Source organism: Rhinopithecus roxellana, chromosome 10 (assembly GCF_007565055.1).
Source record: "Rhinopithecus roxellana isolate Shanxi Qingling chromosome 10, ASM756505v1, whole genome shotgun sequence".
Lineage (NCBI taxonomy): Eukaryota > Metazoa > Chordata > Mammalia > Primates > Cercopithecidae > Rhinopithecus > Rhinopithecus roxellana.
The window spans coordinates 138773161-138789034 of record NC_044558.1 but is presented as its reverse complement, the minus strand read 5'-3'; the positions used below and the strand labels follow the sequence as shown (position 1 = coordinate 138789034).

General features: G+C 41.2%; 1 protein-coding gene across 3 annotated transcripts in view; it reads left to right on the top strand.

Moving 5' to 3' along the window:
* DENND5B (DENN domain containing 5B) overlaps positions 1-15874 on the top strand; it is a 212201-nt gene that overhangs the window by 109093 nt on the left and 87234 nt on the right. For all 3 annotated transcript variants that reach the window (XM_030939428.1, XM_030939429.1, XM_030939427.1), the window contains one exon: positions 5655-6321. In XM_030939428.1, the coding sequence (XP_030795288.1) occupies positions 5655-6321 (667 nt within the window). The remainder of the gene's footprint in view (positions 1-5654; positions 6322-15874) is intronic.

The window sequence follows — 15874 nt, the reverse complement described above, 5'->3', positions numbered from 1 at the left end:
TGGACTGAATTTTAAATCATAACTAGGCTCAAACACATCTTTATTAATCAAAATAAGAACCATTACAGTCAACACATTTTTGCCAATGAGAAATAAGTTTGTTTATTCCTGTAACATAAAAAATCTGTGCTTTGGGATTTGGTGAACTCTTGGAAAACATTTTCTGCATCCTGCTGGTTGTGGCAGCGTTTTCCCTGCAAAAAGTTGCCGAGATGCTTGAAGAAGTGGTAGTCAGTTGGCAAGAGGTCAGGTAAACATGGTGGATGAGGCATAACTTCATAGCCCAATTCGTTGAACTTTTGAAGCATTTGCTGTGCGATGTGTGGTTGGGCATTGTCGTGGAAAAGAATCGGGCCCTTTCTGTTGACCAGTGCCCGCTGCAGGCTTTGCAGTTTTTGGTGCATCTCATCGATTTCCTGAGCATACTTCTTAGATGTAATGATTTCGCCAGGATTCAGAAAGCTGTAGGGGATCAGACCAGCAGCAGACCACCAAACAGTGACCATGACCTTTTTTTTGGAGCAAGTTTGGCTTTGGAAAGTACTTTAGAGCTTCTTCGTGGTTCAGCCACTAAGCTGGTCATTGCCGGTTCTCTAAGGAAATCCACTTTTTGTCGCACATGACAAGTCGATTGAGAAATGTTTCATTGTTGCTGTGTAGAATAAGAGAAGATGACACTTGAAAATGATGATTTTATTTTGTTTTGTTTTGTTTTGTTTGAGATGGAGTGTCGCTCTGTTGCCCAGGCTGGAGTGCAGTGGCACAATCTTGGCTCACTGCAGCCTCCACCTGCCTGGTTCAAGCAATTCTCCTGCCTCAGCCTCCTGAGTAGCTGGGTCTACAGGCACATGCCACCATGCCTGGCTAATTTTTTGTATTTTAGGAGGACAGGATTTCACCATGTCGCCCAGGCTGGTTTCAAACTGAGCTCAGGCAGTCCGCCTGCTTCAGCCTTCCAAAGTGCTAGGATTACAGGCATGAGCCACCACACCTGGCTGAAAATGATGATTTTTTAAAATTTCCACTCAGCTCATGAGGCACCCACTTACCGAGTATTTCTACCTTTCCAATTTGCTTCAAATGCCAAACGGCCGTAAAATGGTCGACATTGAGTTCTTCAGCACCTTTTCATGTAGTTCTAAGAGAATCAGCTTTGATGATTGCTCTCAGTTGATCATTGTCAACTTCCGATGGCCAGCCACTATGCTCCTTATCGCCAAGGCTGTCATCTCCTTTGCAAAACTTCTTGAACCACCACTACACTGTGTATTAGTTAGCAGTTCCTGTGCCAAATGCATTGTCGATGTTGTGGGTTGTCTCCACTGCTTTACTACCCATTTTGAACTTGAATAAGAAAATTGCTTGGGGCTGGATGGGGTGGCTCACACCTGTAATCCCAGCACTTTGGAAGGCCAAGGTGGGCAGATCACTTGAGGTCAGGAGTTTGAGACCAGCCTGGCCAACATGGTAAAACCCCGTCTCTCCTAAAAATACAAAATTAGCTGGGCATGGTGATGCATGCCTGTAGTCCCAGCTACTCGGGAGGCTGAGGCACGAGAATCGCTTGAACCTGGGAGTCGGAGGTTGCAGTGAGCTGAGATTGCGCCACTGCACTCCAGCCTGAGTGACAGAATGAAACTCCATCTCAAAAAAAAAAAAAAAGGAAAGAAAGAAAGAAAACTGCTCTAATTGCTTTTTGTCTAACATTTTTATAGTCTAAAATAAAACAAAAATAAACAGCAAGTAATGAGTCATTAGCAGAAAAGCATAAAGCAAGAAATGCCCATTAAAATGATGGACCAGGCTCAGTGGCTCGTGCCTGTAATCCCAGCACTTTGGGAGGATGAGGCAGGCAGATCACGAGGTCAGGAATTTGAGACCAGCCTGGCCAACATAGTGAAACCCCATCTCTACTAAAAATACAAAAATTAGCCAGGTGTGGTGGCAGGCGCCTGTAGTCCCAGCTACTTGGGAGGCTGAGTTAGGAGAATTGCTTGAACCTGCAAGGTGGAGGTTGCAGTGAGCTGAGATTGCGCCACTGCACTCCAGCCTGGGTGACAGAGCAAGACTCCGTCTCGGAAAAAGAAAAAAAAAAAGATGTATAACATAACCACATTTATTTAAACATGTATTCCAGTATCAGATGGCAAATTCCAATGCAAAAACCACAATTGCTTTTGCACTCCCCTAATACAGTGTGGAATAGAGTAGTTGTGGCAAAGACTGTATGGCCTCCAGAGCCTGAAATACTTATCTATTTATAGGAAAAGTTTCCCAGATCCTGGTATAGGCACTCTCAGCAGCCCACCTAGGTTCAAGGAGAGTGAGCTCCGTTTCCTAATGTGGAAGTGTCAAGGTTTGGAAGAGTGTGTGAAAGCAGAAATATTATTGGAGCTATATCTGCCACAAACAATGAGTCATGTGGATACTGAGGGGAAGAGAGTTGCTGGGAAAGGGAAGAGCAGATTTTGATGGGAGCGCGTGGGGTGTGTTTGTAGAATAGTAATGTGCCATTGTTGCTAGAGCAGAGTGGGTGAGTTAGAGAGTACAAGATGAGGGCAGAGAGGTTGCTGGGGGCTGAGTCATGCAGGGCTTCCTTGTAGGCCATTGTAAGGACATGAACTTTTAGTGAGATGAGAGTCTATTGGAGAATTTTGGGAAGAGTGACAAGATCTAACATTTTCTAAGGATTGCTTTGGCTCTTATAAGGGAAATAGATTATGGGGAACAAGAGCAGAAGCAGGGAGATTGGTAAGCAGGCTGTTACATCCAGACAAGAGAAGAGGGTGGCTTAGATTAGAGTGGTAAGAGTAAAGATCAAAACAATTACTTTCTGACTCAGGAGGCTGAGGTGGGAGGATTGCTTTTACCCAGGAGTTTGAGGCTGCAGTAAATTGTGATTATATCACTGCACTTCATCCTGAGTGATAGAGCAAGACCCCATCTCTAAAAAAGAAAAACAAAAAAGAAGTAACAGCAATTAGTTTCTGCATATATTTTTGAAGATAGAATTGATAGTATTTGCTGATGGGTTGGATAATGGGGTAAGTGAGAAAGAGAGGAAGTAGTTAAAGATGACTCCAAGGTTTTTATCCTGGGCAAATTAGATGGATGGAATTACAGAAAAGACTGATATAAGGAGAAACAGATTTGGAGGAAGAAATCAGAACTTCAGTTTGGAACACAGTGAGTTTGAATTGCCTATTACACATCTTGATGGGATTGTCAAGTAGTTTACTCAGTTAAGAGTCAGGTTCATGAGAATGTAGATTTGGGAGTTGACAGAGTATATTTAAAGTCATGGAAGAAGTTGCTCCGGAAATGAACTTGGATAGAAAAGAAACACAAAATGTGGTGGCACAATCATGACATGAGCTTCAATGCCAAGAGTTTTTAGGGTGAAAGGAAGGACCACGATCTGAAATGGCTGTGAGGAGCAGTTAGGACACCCACCCACCTTCATGCTTAATGACAGTTGTGTTGCATTAATCCTATCCCACCATCAAGATTTTGTTTTTAAGCAGTGGGAACCTGGAAATCTTAACACCGAAAGAATTCTACTCTACAAAATAAATGAAAGAGGAATGTTCATAGGGGAAGGAGGGACACTGGCCCTCTCAACTTCTTCCTGTAGCCTCTCACTCCCTTCCAAGGCGCTGAGACATTCCTGCTGCCTCCTTGGAAGCCCTTTGAAAACCACTCCCCTTAGTGTTCCAAGATGGATGTGCTAAGAGACACATCTAATTCTGTCCCTCTCCTAAAAACCCTTCAGAGGTTTCCCATTGTCCTCCCCACAGTTTTAACATGGCCTACCAAGGCCCTTCATGGGCTAGCCCCTAATTATTTCTCTTACTTTCTCTCACGTCCTCCCACCTTGCATTCTGTGCCCCACCCACACTGACCTGTTTCAGTTCCTCAAACTCTTCTGGGCTTTTGCACATGTCCTCTCTGACTAGGATCTTCTTTATGCACTAAGACCTATATTTGTCCTGAGGTTTCAGTTGGGCTTCATTTTTTCCTGGTAGCTCCTTCTTTCTAATGTATGTCTTCCTACTATTACATATTTTTCCCCTAGCAACCCTTATTTACCCTATCATAGCCTTTCCCTTACTTTATAGTTTATGATTTTTAAAACTCATCTGTTATCCTTACTGGACTGGAAATACCATAGGAGCATGGGCCACGACTGTCCTTCCCACCGTTACATCACAGGGCCCCTCTCATAAAACGCACTTAATAAATGTTTTTTGATGGTTTGAATGAAGGAATAAAGGAACTGTGTTTTCTTGGTAATGTGGGGATGTGGGAGACAGTCTAACTTTTGTACCATATCAGTTATTAAATATAGAAAAAACTAGAAAGTAATAATATATGATTAAATTATTTCTATGTGAAAAGCATATTGCAATACAAAAATAGAAATATCTAAATATGAATAATGATTATTAGTTAGGGTGGTTGAATTACAAGTTCTGTTTTCCTTAGTATATTTCAATTTTTCTGTAATTTCATTTCTTTTATTTAAAATGTTTTAAAGAATCAATTCTAATTTTCTGTGCATTTTAAGTATCTTAAATATAGCATCTTTAGCTCCTCTGGGTAATTTTGTTCTCAAGTTTGACTCAATCCTGGGTAGTTCCCAAGAACTAGAGCATAATCTCTACTAGAAGTAATCTAAAATGCCTTGTTTCTGTGCTTCTGCTTTAGTGGATCAAAAAGCTTTCAATTTCCAAAGTTTCTTTTTCTTGCATAAAATACCATACTATTCAAAATAGCAAAGATGATACTGTTGTTTTTATTATTCTTTAACTTTTTTCCACTTCCTTTTTTTTTTTTTTTTTTTTTTGAGATGGAGTCTCGCTCTGTCGCCCAGGCTGGAGTGCAGTGGCCGGTTCTCAGCTCACTGCAAGCTCCGCCTCCCGGGTTCATGCCATTCTCCTGCCTCAGCCTCCGGAGTAGCTGGGACTACAGGCGCCCACCACCTCGCCCGGCTATCTTTTTGTATTTTTAGTAGAGACGGGGTTTCACCATGTTAGCCAGGATGGTCTCGATCTCCTGACCTCGTGATCCGCCCATCTCGGCCTCCCAAAGTGCTGGGATTACAGGCTTGAGCCACCGCGCCTGGCCTCCACTTCCTAAATGAGCCTTTTCCTGTTTCCCTGCTCCCCTGAAACATTTTCATCGTTAATACAAAAAATAGTACTTAAGTACTTACTTAAGTACTATTTTTGTAAAGTGCTTTTTAATATTTGTGAAGTGCTTTTGCATACTCTGTCTTCAAGTCATTGATATAGCAGCTATTGTAGATAAAGGAACTGAGGCTCATAGAAGTTATATGGCTTGCTAAAGGCCACAAGCTTGGTTAGAGGTTTACTCTGGGACTAAGTCAGTGATAGTCTTGCTCTTAGTAAAGCCCTCTGCATGTAACATCACACAGTAAAAGTTTTTCCCTTGTATATATTCCTTTTAAGAATAATTTTATATGTATACATATGAGGAACTTATAATGTATTTCTAATTTAAGGCGATTGCTAGTGTTAAATCTGGATAAAACCTGTATTTTTGAATCCTGTTATGTTAAAAAACAACATTTGTTTCTGGCTTGAAGTTATTTGTGTACTGCATTCTGATGCTTTTTTTTCTTTCTTTCACAGTTGTGCATGCCTAAAGGGCTGTCTTTCAGGACACAAACTGACAATAAAGACCCCCAGTTTCACTCATTTATAATTACCAGGGAAGATGGTTCTCGCACCTATGGTTTTGTTCTCACTTTTTATGAAGAAGTTACAAGTAAGCAAATCTGCACAGCCATGCAGACACTCTACCAGATGCACAACGCTGAGCATTATAGCAGTGTATATGCTTCATCTTCCTGCAGTATGGACTCATTGGCAAGTAGTGTTGATGAAGGAGATACAACTTCCCTTTTGAAACTCCAGCGATACAACTCCTATGATATTAGCAGAGACACCCTGTATGTTTCAAAAAGTATATGCTTGATCACACCGTTACCATTCATGCAGGCCTGCAAGAAATTCCTTATCCAGCTTTACAAGGCCGTTACCTCACAGCAGCCACCACCCTTGCCACTTGAAAGCTATATCCACAATATTCTTTATGAAGTACCCCTTCCACCTCCAGGGAGGTCACTGAAATTTTATGGTGTTTATGAACCTGTCATCTGCCAGAGGCCTGGACCCAGTGAACTCCCCCTCTCTGATTACCCACTTCGGGAGGCATTTGAGCTCCTGGGATTAGAGAACCTGGTGCAGGTGTTTACCTGTGTTCTTTTAGAGATGCAAATCCTTCTCTACTCACAAGGTAGGTTTTCCTTGGATTTTACATTTTCCAAAAACAAGTACTTATGCTCCCAACTACTGTGTTTCCATGGGGTGTATTATTAGAACCAAATAAATAATGATCACAGTCTTTTCTGTTTTGTATAAAGGGAGCAGGTATGGTGGGGCCAAAGGCTGAGATGTGACTGTGCTGTTTCTCTTTGAGGCAGCAGTCAGTGACTGCAGAGAGAAATAGGAAGGAACACACGCGTTAACTTCGCTGATTTGGGCATATTTATTTCTTAATGGAAATAGCTCTTTTTTCCTGATAATATATAATCGTCATTAAGAAAACATTTTTTCTTCATAATGAGAGTGAGAGAATTTTGTTACTACTAGAAACGTGTAGACTTCCCATTCTTTATAGATTGGTAAAGGTTCACATCAAAATTCAGCAAACATTGAAAAAGGATAAATGAAATCGTTGACTCTGCAGCTTCCTGAGGCAATCAACTTTGGATCTTTGCCTGGGGGAGCATTTCATCTGAGTGAGACAAGGTGAGCAGGCATGAGACAGATGACTTTCCCAGGTCTAACAATTCTGCCCAGAGTTGTATATGTGGTTTTTTTGTTTTTTTGTTTTTGTTTTTGTTTTTTATTCTCAGAAGGAAGTTATCTTTGTGGTATCTTTCATTCAGAGTTCTTCCAACACAGATTAAGAAACTTACAAACTATGGATTTTATTTTACCAGTACATTTGTGATGAATAATGTTGAGCCTAGACTAGGATACTAGTTCTCATCTGAATATGAATATGTAGAGAAAATAGAGATGCTATGTCATAATGGATAGTGAATTGAAGGAAATTATAAAATAGTACCTGTGCACTGATAGATTCTTCAAAAAAATGTTGCACAAATATTTGGATTCTTTTTTTTTTTTTTTTTTTAGACAAGTTCTCACTCTGTCACCCGGGCTGGAGTGCAGTAGTGCAATTATGGGTCACTGCAACCTCAACCTCCCGTACTCAGGCTGTCTTCCCACCTCACCCTCCTGAGTAGCTGGTACTATAGAAATGTGCCACCACATCAGCTAATTTTTTATTTTTTGTAGAGATGGACTCTCACTGTGTTGCCCCGGCTGGTCTCAAAATCCTGGGCTCAAATGATCCTCCCACCTTGGCCTCCCAAAGTGCTGGAATTACAGGCATGAAGCATTGCACCCGGCTGGGGTTAGCATTTTGCTAACTTGTATTTAAGCTGGCAGAATTGTAGTGCAGTCGTGACTGGTGCCGTCAAGTTTATTTTACCACTTTCCTTTTTTTATTTTTCTATTTTAAATTATAAGTGGGGCTGAGCCAAGTAGACTATATTTGTACTTCCCCATCTTGTGTGTATGTTGACACTATTTGTGTGTTGACAGCCCTTCACAAGGTTATATTTTCTTCAGTTTATCCAACATAATGTTCTTTGATAATGTGTTCCATGTCTCAATTTTTGTTGTCAGGAAGTTATTCTCTAATGACCAATCTAAATTCCTTCCTTTCTTTCGCCCACTTTCTTTTTTTATATATATTTAAAATATGTTTTAATGAAACACTTTCTCATCATCTTTAAATAAAAAAAAAATTCCATTTTTTAATCTGAAGCTCCTCGGGCATTAGAACTTAATTGGTTTCTTCTCCACAGATTTCAGATGCCACTGCACTAATTCCCCAGTGCTCTTGAGGCAGAGCTTAGACATGTCCTCCTCAGTTGGAAGTCCTTGTGGCAACTTCAGGGGCTTGATTCTTACTGTTTAACCACTTTCAGTTTTGCATTCACTTAAGAGATATGCTTGTGAACTTGAGGGGTATGTGTGTTTTCTAATCTGAGCATCTTTATTATATATTTTTCCCAATACATGGACACCTTTTTGTACTTTTTTATTCTGGTAGCAACATGCAGTTTCTGAAGATTCTGTGGATCTCCATCATATTTTTCATGATCTGCAAGTGAAGGCTGAAACACTTGATATGGAAATCTTGACCTGGTAAATTTGTGATGAATCCAATCTATGTAAATGAGAGACTTCACACCTTTTGTCCCAGTCTGTAGTTCATTTTGCCTCTTGAGCTACTGAGAGCAAAATCCCTGCCATAAGTGTAGTGACTGTTCTCTTTAGAGGCAGCATCTGCTAAATATTCAGCACGAACCTTCCCAGCAGCAGAAGCTGAGGACTCACTCCTTCCATCATTACTTACAGATCACCTTTTTGTATGTGAAAAATTTTACTTTAAGTAATTCTCTCTTCCTTTCTTCCTTTTTTTCCCCCTGAATGGGGTAGAGATTAGAGAATGACTAGAAGGGGCAGAGGCTTGGAGCTTAATACCTTCTGATGTTTTAGCCCATTAGAAAAAAAGAACTTCTTCTTTTTTTTTTTTTTTTTTTAAGACAGAGTCTTGCCCTGTCACCCAGGCTGGAGTGCAGTGGCACGATCTAGGCTCACTGCAACCTACACCTCCCAGGTACAAACTATTCTCCTGCCTCAGCCTCCCAAGTAGCTGGGACTACAGGTGTGCACCACCACACCTAGTTAATTTTTGTGTTTTTAATAGAGACAGGATTTTCACCATGTTGGTCAGGCTGGTCTTGAACTCCTGACCTCATGATCCACTCACCTCAGTCTCCCAAAGTGCTGGGATTACAGGTGTGAGCCACTGTGCCAGGCCGAAAAAAAACTTTATATTCTAGACTTAGAAGAAATCTTAAAGGCCATTTTCTTGAATCTTAAAGTTCAATTTATTTATGTTCTGCCTAGAGAAGCAATTTGGGTTAGAAAGAATATTGGGGGTGGGTGGGTTCTTTGGTTTTGCCTTTAATTTTTAGAGATGGGGTCTCACTGTGTTGCCCAGAATGGAGTACAGCGTATTCACAGGCACAGTCATAGCACACTGCAGTCTCAAACTCCTCAGCTCACAGCATCCTTTCACCTCAGCCTTCCGAGTAGTTGAGACTGCAGGCACATACCACCATGCCTGGTTTAGAGTATTGGTTTTTGAAGTCATAACAATCCTGGGTTCAAATATCTACTCTGTCATTCATTAACTATACCCATGAGTGAGTTAGGTAATCCTCCTGTGTGACAGTAGCCTCATCTCTATAGGGATAATAGTTTGGGTTTTTTTTTTCTCCTTTGTCACTGATTTATTATGACAATTAAATAAGAAAACCTGTATAAAATACTTAGGGTATAATTGGCACTGACTAAATTATAGCTGATGCTATTATAATAATTACTAGTTTTATTAGTCCCATATAATCTTCTATAAATTATACTTATCTCTGAGTTGTGAAGGTTCAACATATTACCACATTTAACATAAACCTTTTTAAATGATATAGTCAAGAGTTTATTCCAAATAACCTAACATATGTTCTCTTATATTGTGTACCATGCTTTTTTTAGAAGGCAAAAAACAAACCAAAAAAAACCCAAAACCTTCCATTATCACACTTCCTCTTTTATTTTTTATTTTTATTTTTTTTTTATTGAGATAGAGTCTCACTCTGTTGCCCAGGCTGGAGTGCAGTGGCATGATCTCGGCTCATTGCAACTTCTACCTCCTGGTTTCAAGTGATTCTCGTGCTTCAGCCTCCCAAGTACCTGGGAGTACAGGCACGCACCACCATGCCTGGCTAATTTTTTTGTATTTTTAGTAGAGATGAGGTTTTGCCATGTTGGCTAGGCTGGTCTCGAACTCCTGACCCTAGGTAATCTGCCTACCTCAGTCTCCCAAAGTTCTGGGATTATAGGTGTAAGCTGCCGCGCCTGGCCCACACTTCCTCTTTTAAATAGCACTTTATGTCTCACCGTTTGTGATCTGTCCTGAGCTCTCCTATTTCTGCTCTTTTTTTGTTTGTTTGTTTTGAGACAGGTTCTCGCTCTGGTGCCCAGGCTGGAATGCAGCAACATGATTGTAGCTCACTGCAACCTCAAACTCCAGGGCTCAAGCAACCTTCACCCCTCAGCCTCCTGAGTAGTTGGGACTGCAGGCATGCATTGCCACACCTGACTAATTTTTTTTATTTTTAGTAGAGATGAAGTCTCACTACACTGCCCAGGTTTGTTTGAAACTCCTGGGCTCAAGTGATCCTTCTGCCTCAGCTTCCCAAAGTTCAGGGTTTACAGGTGTGAGCCACTGCTTAGCTTGTCCCGTTCGGTTTATCGAGTCTATTCAGGGGTTTTAGTTCATTAATATCTACCAATTTATTTCAGTTTCAAATGAAGAAGAATAAGCATTTGTGGATATGGTTTTATACTCTGAGTATATTTTTGTAATCTGTATGCTGAGAACAACAAAGTGAATCCCTAGATTATAGAACTGGGGTTTTTTAAAATTTAAAGTGTCATACCCAAAAAAATTTCCATATAATTTACAACCATTCACTAAAATCACTCTATGTTAGGAATTGTGCTACAAAAAGGCATTGTATATTTTGGATCTTTTCCCTACGTTTAATCCTCTCAACAGTGAGTTAGTATTGTTCTGCATTTTTTGTTGAGGAGGAGATTGAGGCTTGGGGAAACTAAGTAATCTGCCCAAGATGATACAGCTAGTAAGTAGTGTGGTACTACTAAGAATTGGGTTTCATCAGTCTTTTTTCAGATGCTTAACCACTGTGTTAACTGTATTGGGCGCTACATTTAACCTCTCCTTATCCATCTCAATATTTATTTTTAAATGATTAACTCATTCTGTGGGTCTATTGTAAAGGTGTCATGCGAAATAATTGTAGAGTGTAAAATGAAAGCTCTGTGTAAATCTAGATTTTAATACTGACAATGTCTCTTCTATTAGAGAGAAATATTTCATTTAAATGAATGAAATAAGAGTCCTTATGTTGATTTGTACTTGGGTGCCCTCCTTTACTCTTCTTAACTGTGTTAAGGGAGTTCTAATAACATGTGATACTTCATTTCTCACTCACTGATAAAGCTATGCCATAAATTTGAAAACATTGCATGTGCTGAAGAATTACCATGAAAACCCAGAGTGAATCAAAGTACATGGATTTCAGTGATGAAAATGTCCTTCTAGACTGATTTGAAATTCTGATCCACAGCCCATTTAAACCAATTCAATCTGTTACTTAGGAAGTGTGTATATCACTGTCACTTTGCGATAACTAGCTAGAAATTCTAAGTAGAGAAAACGTACCCAGGATGTGAAGGCTCTTTTCTAGGACCCCAGATCAGAAATGGGCACTTTGTTCTGCAGTTGGGAAATACCTGGAGCAGGTCAGTATGAAAATCAGAGTATGATGCTTTTTTCAAAGAACTAGTGGAAGAATAAAAGGGGAATTTAAACACCAATGTCTAGCTTTTGATACCGGTACAAAAGTCTAAGGAACATTTTTGGGCCTTGCTTACCTCCTTTGGTTCTTCATAGTTGAAATAAACCACTACCCACCACCCACACCACACTGCATGCCTATGTGCCTTTGCACTGCTCCTCTGCCATCGCTCTGTTCTTTCATTCCTCTGAGTCGTATGTGAATTAACCTTGTCAGAAAGTGGAAGCTACTTGAAGTTTTCTTGAAAAAGTTGGGAGCTTTCTCATCACAAATTGCTAGGCATGCTCAAGCGGACATCATCGTTCTCCTTGGAACTGCCATCCATAAACCAAGCAGTACTTTATTGGTCAACTGAGAGGTGTTTATAGTGCATTGTCCAAGTGACAATTAAATGCAGAAGCTTCTCTTACAGTTCCAAAGTCAGTCCTAGAGAAAAAGAGGCTCCCTATATTTGAGAATCTCTTCCTTGCATTCCTCTGGTAACAAGATCCAGTATAAACCATTTCTTTTTCATTAGGGAACTCTTTTGGGCAGTGTCCTCTCCCATTTGAGTGTTTTTCCAAAATCCCCCTAGATACCATGGATATTTCAAGTTTCAGCATTATTTTATGTCCTTCAGCCATAGGGGCACTTTAAATCAATATCCAATAGCAAACTTAGTAATTGCCCGTCAAATGGAAATTCTGTAGTCCAGCACCCTGATAGTTGTCACTGGGAGGCACTCACAGGCTTTTGACATAGCCCTGGCCCACACTGCACATACAGAGAATTTGTACCAGTGCTCCAGCTTCTCTGTTCTACCCTGTGTGAGCTCAGGCGATCTAATTCATTCCCATTTAGCATGTCTGATTAATATTGCTTGAAGGGTAGATTGACACTGTGTCCTCTGTTTTACTGTACTAGGTAGGAGAAATGGGGTGAAACAGTCAAACGTAAGATCCACTCCCATGAAACATTTAGGTAAAGTCTGTTTAAACGTTCCAGTTTCATTCAGACTTCCTCCTTAATCCTGTCAACCTTAACACTTTAATATATTATCATTCTAATTGTAGTCTGCACTAAGGCTGCAAGCCACTGTGTTGAGGCAGTGGCTTGTGCCTGTAATCCCAACACTTTGGGAGTTTGAGGCGAGAGGATCACTTGAGCCCAGGAGTTTGAGACCAGTCTGGGCAACATGGCAAAACCCCATCTCTACTAAAATACAGAAATTAGCCAGGCGTAGTGGTGTGCACCTGTAGTCTCAGCTACTACAGGGGCTGAGGTGGGAGGATCGCTTGAGCCTAGGAGGTGGAGGTTGCAGTAACCTGAGATTGTGCCACTGCACTCCAGCCTGGGTGACAGAGTAAGACCCTATCTTTTTTTTTTTTTTTTTTTAAAGACTTCACCAAAAGATTTTGGTGTAACAGCGTATAAGGCTCTCAAATGAGTCCCCAGAAACTTCTCCAACCCTTGATTATTTGACCCACTCCCGTGCATTAGGTTTTGGGAGTTCAGCAAGGTATCCTGGCCCTTTTGTCAGTCTTTATTTTGATTAATTTGCCTTACTATATCCCCAAGCAATTCCCAGATCATGTTTCTAACTGTAATCTTTGCCTTCTTACATTTAAAATTTCTCTATGCTGGGGCAAATAGAGCAGATTTGTTTTGGCCCTTTAGTGTTGGGAAACCATCTGAGGGTCCTTATAGTCCATGCAAGCTTTGTTAATGCTATATTAAGACTTTTGTTTCAGGCTGGGTGCCGTGGCTCATGTCTGTAAATCCCAACACTTTGGGAGGCCGAGGTGGGTGGATCACCTGAGGTTGTGAGTTCAAGACCAGCCTGACCAACATGGAGAAACCCCATCTCTACTGAAAATACAAAGTTAGCCAGGCATGGTGGTGCATGCCTGTAATCCCAGCTACTCGGGAGGCTGAGGCAGGAGAATCGCTTGAACCCTGGAGACAGAGATTGCATGGTGAGCCGAGATCGCGCCATTGCACTCCAGCCTGGGCAACAATAGTGAAACTCCATCTCAAAAAAAATAATAATAATAAATTAGCCAGGCATGGTAGTGTTTGCTTGTAGTCCCAGCTACTTGGGAGGCTGAGGTGGAGGATCACCTGAGCCCAGGAGTTAGAGGCTGCAGTGAGCCATGATTATGTCACTGCAGTACAGCCTCATGACAGAGCGAGACCCTGTCTCAAAGAAAAAAGAAAAGAGGTTTATTTGGCTCACCATTCTGTGCATGTGCTAGAATCTGCTTCTGATGAGGGCCTTGGGAAGCATCTACTCATGGCAGGAGGTGAAGGGGAGCCAGAATCACATGGCAAGAGGAAGGAAGCAAGAGAGAGGAGGGAGATGCCAGACTCTTTTCAATAACCAATTTTCATGGAAAGTAAGAGTGAAAACTACTCGCTCACAACCATGAGAATGGCACAAAGCCGTTCATGAGAGATCCACCCCCAGGACCCAAATACCTCACCTCCAACATTGGGGCCAAACTACCATGCATGTCCAAACCATAGCACCAGGCCACATACATTTTTTCTTGGATGACTGCAAAATCAGGGGTTCTCCACCACCATCCCCCAACCCCTCAAGTTCTATAAATTCCCAGAAGGATTCACAGAACTCAAGAAAGCAGTTTACTTACTGTAACTGGTTTATTGTAAAGGTATAAACAGCCAAATGGAAGAGAGGTATAAAAGGTGTAGGAGTGGGTGCTGCTTTCCTTGGTCTTATCCAGCACCTTAATGTGTTTGCCAGTCCAGAAGCTCCTCTATATTTCTTCTTCTTTCTTTTTTTGTGCGATGGAGTCTGGCTCTGTCACCCAGGCTACAGTGCAGTGGCATGATCTCAGCTCACTGCAACCTCTGCCTCTGGGTTCAGGTGATTCTCCTGCCTCAGCCTCCTGAGTAGCTGGGATTATAGGCACATGCCACCACAGCTAGCTAATTTTTGTATTTTTAGTAGAGACAGGTTTCACCATGTTGGCCAGGCTGGTCTTGAACTCCTGACCTCCAGTGATCCACCTGCCTCGGCCTCCCAAAGTGCTGGGATTACAGGCCTGAGGCAGTGCGCCTGGCCACCTCTGTTTTTTTCTTGAATAAATTTTTGTCCTTACTATTTTCTCTGAGAAAATGTTTATTAAGCTTTCAATTTATTAGTAAAAAGTCTTAATATTTCCTTATTTTCTTGACCCCTGTTATATCTGTAGTTTTGTCCTCCTTTTCATTCCTAATACTGTTTGTGCAGTCTCCTTTTCCCCAGTTATTTTTACCTGAAGTTTGTCAATTATATTACTTCTTTTTGTTTGTTTGGTTTCTTGAGACAGGGCCTCACCCTGTTGCCCATCCTGGAGTGCAATAGCATGATCAAGGCTCACTGCAGTCTTGACCTCCCTGGGCTCAGGCAATCCTCCTGCCTTAGCCTCCCAAGTAGCTGGAACTACAGGTGCATGCCACCATGCCTGGCTAATTTTTTTTATTTTTTGAAATGACAAGGTCTCACTGTGTTGGCCAGACTAGTCATAAACTCCTGGGTTCAAGCGATCCTCCTGTGTTGGCCTCCCAAAGTGCTGGGATCACAGGCATGAGCCATTGTGCCCAGCCCTATTACTCTTTTTAAAGAACCAGCTTTTACTTTCATTGGTATCCTCTATTGTACCTTTGTTTTATGTTTTGTTAATTTATGGTTTTATTTTTATTATTCACTTCTTTCTGCTACTTTCTTTGGGCTTACTAAACCTTTCTTTCTCCCCACCTGCCCACCAAAATCAGCATCTTAAGCAGTTGAGTCCTGTGTTAGGTGCATCCCACAAGTTTTAGTATCTGATATTTTCTTTATCATTGAATTCTATATATATATATATATATATTTGAGACAGGGTCTTTCTCTGTCACCCAGACTGGAATGCAGTGGTGTGATCACAGCTCACTGTAGCCTCAACTTCTCAGGCTCAAGCCGTCCTCCCACCTCAACCTCCCTTGTAGCTGGGACTACAGGTGCACACCACCATACCTGGCCAATTTTTAATTTTTTTTAAAGGTGGGGTCTCCGTATGTTGCCCAGGGCGGTCTGGAGCTCCTAGGCTCAAGCAATCCTTTCACCTCGGCCTCTCAAAGTTCTGGGATTAGAGGTGTGAGCCACCATACCTGGCTCGTTCTAAGAATTTTTAAATTTTCATTTATTTTGGCCATTTGTCTTGCTTTTCTCTCTCTCTCTCTTTGTTTTTGATGTTTTGAATTGATTTAAATTTTTTTCTCATTGTAGTTTTTTCT